Here is a 7,328-nt window from a genome sequence, read left to right on the forward strand (position 1 = left end):
CCTATGTAGAAAGGTGCTGGGCAGGTCCTGTTTCTTGAGACTCCAGGTCCATCTCTGCCCTTTTTATGCCTCTTCTGCCTACCGTTCACATAGCTTTTGTATCATGCAAAGTGTTACACACTCCATATGTCCTCTGGCACTTAAGTTTCTCCTCTAACAATGTCGAAGCCTGGCAAGCTGCTAGCCCGGAAAAAAAACCCAACACCAAAAATGGGTTAGAGGGATGGAGTTTTAAAAAGGGAAAAAAATTTATTTTTAAGGAAAAAAAAAAAAAAAGAATAGAAGGCAGAAACAAGCTGCCCCAATGAGAAGGCTGGGTATCTGGGAAAAGATGGGTACCCCCAGGCCCTTGTCCCTGGTTTTTTTTACTAGGAGTTGGGACCCTTCCTTCTAGATGAATACCTGGAAATTGTCACAGTCTGATTCCCTGGACTATCTTTGGATGGGTCCCAGGTGCACTTTCCCTTTGGTGGACTTTGTTTGATTTTTTTTTTCCTGTCCTCTTGTCCTTGTCAGGGCCTTATCTCTGGGATGTATAACTTGGTTAGGAGAAGCCTAATAGAAAAAACAGTTTAGAGTAAGTGATTAAGTAAGGGGAAGCATGTGTTTCTAGCGCAGTAATAGTGACTCAAGAGTGAAAAATATATATACATATAAATGCATGGGTGTGTATTTTTATACAATAAAATATAAGAGTTTTCTTTTAAGTTAGGTAGTCCTTGTCTCCTTTGCATTTTATTGGAGGTAAGGGAGAGGTAGTAATCTTCGTTTCCATACACCTGGCTTTCTTCTGGTTAATCTCCATTAGAGAGCATTTCTTTCTCTGTGTTGACTGTTTATGTTATTTGTGCTATCTGGAGCTTTTCTATGTCTGGTGCATTCTCTCTCGTAACTGCTCCTAAAGGAATTCCTTTAGTAAAGTGTTAACTCCTTTTCTCAGGATTGACCAGTGAATCTAGCTGTAGAGGCCAAAGCTGCTTTTAGTGAGAATTTCTACTATTTCTCTAATAAAGTCTAAAGAGGCCCTTATTCTATTCTTTCCCGTCCTACAGACCCCTGTACCTACAATGTGTCTTGGAATTGCTCCATGCCAGACCAAAGCCTCTCCTCCCTCTTTTCAAATTGCAGCATACTCTCTGTGGATGCCCATACTTATTAAGCCTCATTTCTCTGCGTGGGCAGTTCGGTTATTTCCTGCATTTTGAAGCTGCAGTCTACAGAGAAATGTTGCAGGCATGTGTGTTTTAAATTTCTTCAGCCAACTTCCAGAGTGAGAGTGTATCAGGTAGCCTGCTTCTAAAAGGGGCTCACAAACTAAACACTACTGGATTTTGGGTTGCTTGCCTCTCCCTCTGGAGTTAGATTCTAGGTTCTTTTCATCTTGAACAAAGAATTGACCAAAACAAGCAAAACAAACAAACAAACAAATAACAAAAACAAAAACAAAAAAACAGTGACAAAGTTTATTAGAGAAAGTAAAAGTGAAGAGTGGGGAACACACTTGCTCTGCAGACCCAGTTTGGGCTGACTTAAAGGAAAAAGCAAGATAAAAGAACACCTTGGAGATAGCCGGGTAGGCTGTCGTGAGGAGAACCCAGGGTACCAAGATCTTCTTTTGGCGCCTCTCCTTTTTGCCGTCCAAATCTCAAGAAAACTTGTGAGAACTTCTACCTACAGGTCCCAAGAGGCAGTGCTGGGATCCCACGTCTCAGGTTGATGCCAGATCTAGCTCATTCTACTGAAAACCTCCTTGAATTTTCATGACAAGTCCATGTGCAAGGCTTTGGGAACTGTTTTTGCACACGTGTTCCAGGATCTTTGTAATTAACAGATCACATCTACTTCCCCAGCCAGTTTTGCCATGCCCTGATCTCCTATCTGAGGATTGCACACAGAGAACTGGCTGAATACACCAGAATCCCCCCAAAGGCTACCCGCTACAGACAACAGCTTCCCTACAGCCAGCCAGCAGAAGTTGGAGGTGATTTTGCTAGTTTTGTGGTGAGGGGAGGCATCACAGCATTGTGGGAATGTGCAGTTCTCTACCTGCAAACTAGAGCAGCAGAGTGTGCTGTGCATGCACTTGGAACACAGCACACTTGAGCTGAGGGCTGTATTGGTCAGCTTTCTCATCACGGAGACAAAATACTTCACACCTGCCATGTGAAGGAGGAGAGGTCATTTTGGCTGGTGGTCTCATGGGGTACATGTCATGATCAGCTGGCTCCAAGGCAGAAACAGCATGGTACAAGTGTGTAGCAGAGCAACACTGCTCAACCCATGGCAGCCAGGAAGCAGAGAGGACCATTTGGGGGACCATTTCAGACATAAACCATAATGGGGGCTGTTTTCTTTTTGTTTTGTTTTGGTACCGGGGATCGAACTCTGGCCCTTGTGCTTGCGAGGCAGGCACCAGAACCACTGAGCTAAATCCCTGGCCCCTAATGGGGGCTGCTTTTCACCCCCTTCTTTTGATTTGTCTGTCATGCTCTTGTTTTCTATGGCTTTTGGTCCTTTGTTCCTCCATTTTCAATAGTTCTTTTAATTGTTCTCATGGCTTTTCAGTGTCTCTAGCTACTTTCACAAAGCATTGTTTCTAACTTCAAAATAGCTTATTTTGTCTTTCAGAACAAGGGGAATGGAATTTATAACTTAACTTGCAGAGGAAAGCATCTTCCTAATGTTGAGCTCTCTGGTTCAAGAGCAGGGATTGCCTTTCCCCTTGTTCAGGTCTACTTCTGTTTCCAGAGTGTTTTCAACATTTCTTTATAAAAACTGTATTGAATGCCTTGTGTAATTTATTTCTACTTTTTGTAGCTGTTATATATGGGCTTTTTCGATCATGTTGTTTGTAGAAAGGAAGATTACTGATTTTGTAACCTGCTGCTTTGCTGGATTCTTTTATTCAATAAATTCATTTCATCATAGATTTTCTGTATTCCAAGCATTCTACAGTCTCCTCTGCCCACTACAGTACTTCTGCAGTACTTCTCCGCCCACTCTGGGCTGTTGCTTGTTCTTCCTGAGTGGTTGATTAGTTAGTGCCTCTGGAATAACATTAAGAAGTGGCAGAGATGTGCAGATGCTGTTCTCTTGTTGCCTCTAGCTTTTCTCTGTTAAACAAGAGAGTGGCATTGAACCTTAACCTCACAGCTCATTGTGTTAATAAATGTTCCCCATGAGTTTGGCAGAGGCTTTCTTGGCATCTGTGAAAACAATCATGATTTTTCCTCTTAGATTTGTTATGGTGCAGTTTTTGTTTGTTTGCAGAAGCAGCTTAGGCTTTATTTTGGAAAAGACAATCAAATAGGTTTTGGTAGAGGGTATAGGCAAGTTGGGGTACCCCAGGCGGCAGATTCCCCAGTGTGGGCTGAGGGCTAGGGCTGAGCCTCAGGTGGATCTCATGTTCTCATTACTCCTCTGTACAGCTGTCCCTACCACAGGCTCTGGGATGGCTACGGGAAGGGCAGAGTCTGGGAGAAGCTGCAGTGGCCAGTAACGTAGGCAGGATGTCAGACCTGGGCAGGACTCAGACACCAATTTCCTATCATAGGTCTTGATTTTCTTCACAACCGTGGCCTTAATGCTGCCAAAGGAGCTGGAGCTCATGCTGGAGCTGATGCCAGGACTCAGAACACTCCCATAGAGTGGGCTTAGCATTCCTAATAGCCACTTGTGGTCTTCGTGTGGATATTCATGTTCTGCACCCCAGACTCCATCCAGCCTGAGCTCCTCTCCCTCCAGAAGCTTGCAGTATTAGGTGGCAGTCTTGATGTCAGCAACAGCTTGACATTCATGGTCCACCAAGTCCTGCTTGGCTTCTGCAGGGCAGCTTTCAGCTGGGCCAGCCTGGGGTTGGCATCCTTAATGGCCATGCTCAATACCCATTCCGCTCAGCATCAGCAGTTGTAGCCTCCACAGACATGGTCTGGCCTTTGAGGACCTCAGCTTCCTCCTGCAGGCAGCAGATGCTGTAATTTATCTCAGAGATCTCCATCATCATACAGCACAGGTCATCGTCGTGCTTCCCAGCCAGTGTCTGCAGCTCCTCATACTTGATCTGTACTTGTTCTCAGTCTCAGCCAGGCTATAGCTGATGATCTCCTTGTACTGAGCCTTGACCTCAGCAATGATATTGTCCCCATCCAGGGAGCGGCTGTTGTCCACAGACAACTCCATGGATGTGTCCAAGGTGCAACTCTCACATCTCCTCTTCATATAACTGCCTGTGGAAGTTGATCTCAGCTTCCAGGAAAGACTGCAGCTTCACCTTGTTCATGTAAGCTTTACCTACCTCTTTCCTGATGAGAAAAAATCATTCTCCATCTCTTTGTGCTCGTTGATCTCATCCTCGTACTTATTCTTGAAGTCCTCTACCAGCCCCTGCATGTTGCCAAGCTCCACTTCCAGCTACAGCTTCTCCTGGTCCAGAGTGTCGCAGCTGGAGGTTGTCGACATAGCCTTAGAACATGTGTCCCATGCTGCTCCCGCGATCTTCTGCTACTGCAGGGAGCTCCACTTGGTCTCCAGAATCTTGATCTGTAGCTCCAGGAAACACCACTTTTTGATGAAGGGAGCAAATTTTTTGTTGAGCATCTTGATCTTCTTCTTCTGAATGTGCAGTCTGGATATTGAGGTCCACCTCCAGGTTCAGAGGGGTTCAGAAGGCTCTGGTTTAGGTGGATGGCTGTGATGCTGCCCACACCACCAGCTCCACTGGAGCTACCGACCAGGCAATTCAGAGGCTGCCCCAGAAACTGCGGGGACCAGGGCCATGCATTTGCAAAGGGGCTGATGAAAGACTGGGGGCTGGAGGTGAACACTTGTAAGACCTCTGTGTTACCGTGATGGACATGGTAGAGGCTGGCAGGCCAAAAGAAGAAGAAGCAAGAGGCAGCCAGGCAGCTGCTTCTAGGTGGTTTGCTGTTAGTGTATTGTTTGGTGTCATTAAGTCCGCTTTGAATTCCCAGGGGGAACATCCATTTTGTTACATTTTTTCTTAAAGAGGAATCAGGTTCTGTTAAATAATATTTTGTCTAGAATTTTTACACTGATGCTTATGAGAGATATTAAACTTTAGTTTTCCCTCTTTGCACTTGGTATATTTGGTTTAAATAATAGCATTTACTTGCTTCATAGGAGAAATCAGGATGCTTTTCTTTCTCTTCAAAGCTCTAAAATAATTCATCGAGCATCAAGACTGTCTGGTCTTTGTGAGGCTTGGGAGAATGTCCTGTGGACCCATCTGGGCCCAGTGCTTTTTATGGGCAGTTCCTTAGTACCAATTCTCCATTTCTTAGATGGAATTTGGTCTGTTGGTGTCTAACTGTAATGGGACAAAGTTTGCTCATCTTTGTTTCCAGAGGAAATTATGCAACTAGGTTTTTAAAATGCATTTGCACAGGGAACTGGAAAATGTCTCTTACGATTGTTTAAAGCTCTTTTGTTTCAAAAGTTAAATCTCTTAAATAAGGGTTTTAAAAGGACAGAGAAATTTGGATAACTGGAAATACCATCATCCTAGAATTTTAAGATTATAGTTTCCAAAGTGACTTGTCCTAGAGTGTTGTTTACGCCTGGCATGTGAGGATGACAAGACAGAGTCTTCTCTATCCTTTTCTCCTGTTGGTTAAAGGATGACCAGTGTGAAAAGCAGCATTATTCCCTGGAGATTAATAGACAGCTGGCCTCAGGGAACAGGCCTAGCCACCAGAGAGGTCCTAACCAGTTCCTTGATGGCCAGTTAACTTCAGTCTGATCTGTAGTGCATGATATTCAGATGTCAAATATCAAAAAATATAATGTCCACATAGATCAATTATACTGTCATATCGTGGGACTTCATTCTCCCACAGGAAACTGAGATGTTATTTTTGACCTTAAAATTAGAATAGCTTTTTTCTTCTTTTTTCTAGCTACTAAAAAGTACTTGTGTCAGGCTAAGGATTTAGCTCAATGGTTCCACCATTGAGTGCAAGGTCCCAAGTTCGATCCCCAGTACCAAAAAAAACAAAAAACAAAAAAAAACAAAACCTTGTGCCCTTCTTAAGAACAAAAGTGCCTGAGTCGTTCTGTTCAGCCTAGGCACGTTTCTGGTGCAGGATGCTTATCTTATGGGGACACATCCTGACCCACTGACGACAGGAGTGGACCTGACCACTAAGGACATGATGAGAATTTCAGACCAAGTCTTCACTTTCTCCTCACAGCGTCAGTGTCCTACATCTGAATGACCTGGTGACTGGACAGTGCCAGGTGGACAACATTTGCGGTAGGTGACCATCCTGGACTAGCAAGGCTCTGGCCGGTTCAACACCACCAGGAGCTTTTGTTCATGGCAAAAAGAGAAGTTCCCAGGGTCTAGAGAGGAAGAATGTGCCCAGGGAAGCCTGGGACAAATAGGGAGAAGAGGGACTGTGGGACCCCTTCTCTGGGTCACGATCCTGGAGCCATGTACTGAACCACCCTCCACCCCATCCCCACTTCCGTCCCCTGCTACCCACAGCTCTCCAAATACAGTGCCGTGGGCTGGACCCAAGTCTCTTCTCTGGGCTCAGGAGCAAAAATGCTGATGTAAATAACTACTTCACAGAAAAAAATGGCCTTAACAGTACATTTGCATACAAATGTACTAATTATGATTCTCTTCTTATGTGTTAGAACAGAATTAGCAGTTAGAATTATACTGGGACATGATATTCTTAAGACCCTTAGAAATACAAGCATGCAGAGGTACTTAAGTACATGCATCTCTGTGTATCTCTGTGCATGTGTGTCTGTGTCAGTGTGTACACCTATACCTGTCTGTGTGTCCATGTGTCCGTGTGTGTGTGTGCACGTCACTCCCTGGTATCCAAGTTAAGTGCCTGTCTCTTCATCCTGCATCACGTGTGGCCCTTTGTTTCTCAGGAGATTTTGTTCCTTGGAGTTGGCAGCAACCTAAAGACTATTGCCTTGACTGAGCATATTTGGTCAGTTCTGTGAAGTCTTGTGGGCTTTGCATGGCGGCAAAATTCTTATTTCTGAAACAGAACCATGAAGTCATGGTGCATTCAGAGACTTGAGCTCCTGGTTTGCATCTAAAGGGCCTGCCTTGGCTCAGCAGCCTCCAGACCTGCTCACAGCTTTCTGCATGGGGCACTGGTTTATGGAGGCTGCCTCTGAGAGGCAGAGGAGAGAGTGGGTAGCTTCACAGCCCACTTCACACATGCGAGAGAGTCACTGCAGTATAAAACCTTCCCGATGTTATAGTAGTAGGGGAGTATTTTGTGATTTCTGAGTTTGTGGAAAAACAATTGTATTGAAGAAAAATGTTCTCTTTCTATCTC

The 7,328-nt window shown here is 44.6% G+C and overlaps 1 protein-coding gene across 1 annotated transcript in view; it reads left to right on the forward strand.

Moving 5' to 3' along the window:
- Nucleotides 1-4,169: 4,169 nt before the first annotated feature.
- The window catches only part of Kcng2 (potassium voltage-gated channel modifier subfamily G member 2), a 67,581-nt gene continuing 64,422 nt past the window's right edge, over nucleotides 4,170-7,328 (forward strand). Inside the window, exon 1 of the mRNA XM_010644149.3 lies at nucleotides 4,170-4,279. Within this exon, the coding sequence (XP_010642451.2) occupies nucleotides 4,182-4,279 (98 nt within the window). The 5' untranslated portion in view covers nucleotides 4,170-4,181. The remainder of the gene's footprint in view (nucleotides 4,280-7,328) is intronic.

This window comes from Fukomys damarensis, unplaced genomic scaffold (assembly GCF_012274545.1).
Source record: "Fukomys damarensis isolate Sample0158 unplaced genomic scaffold, DMR_v1.0_HiC HiC_scaffold_30, whole genome shotgun sequence".
In the NCBI taxonomy this organism is placed as follows: Eukaryota; Metazoa; Chordata; class Mammalia; order Rodentia; family Bathyergidae; genus Fukomys; species Fukomys damarensis.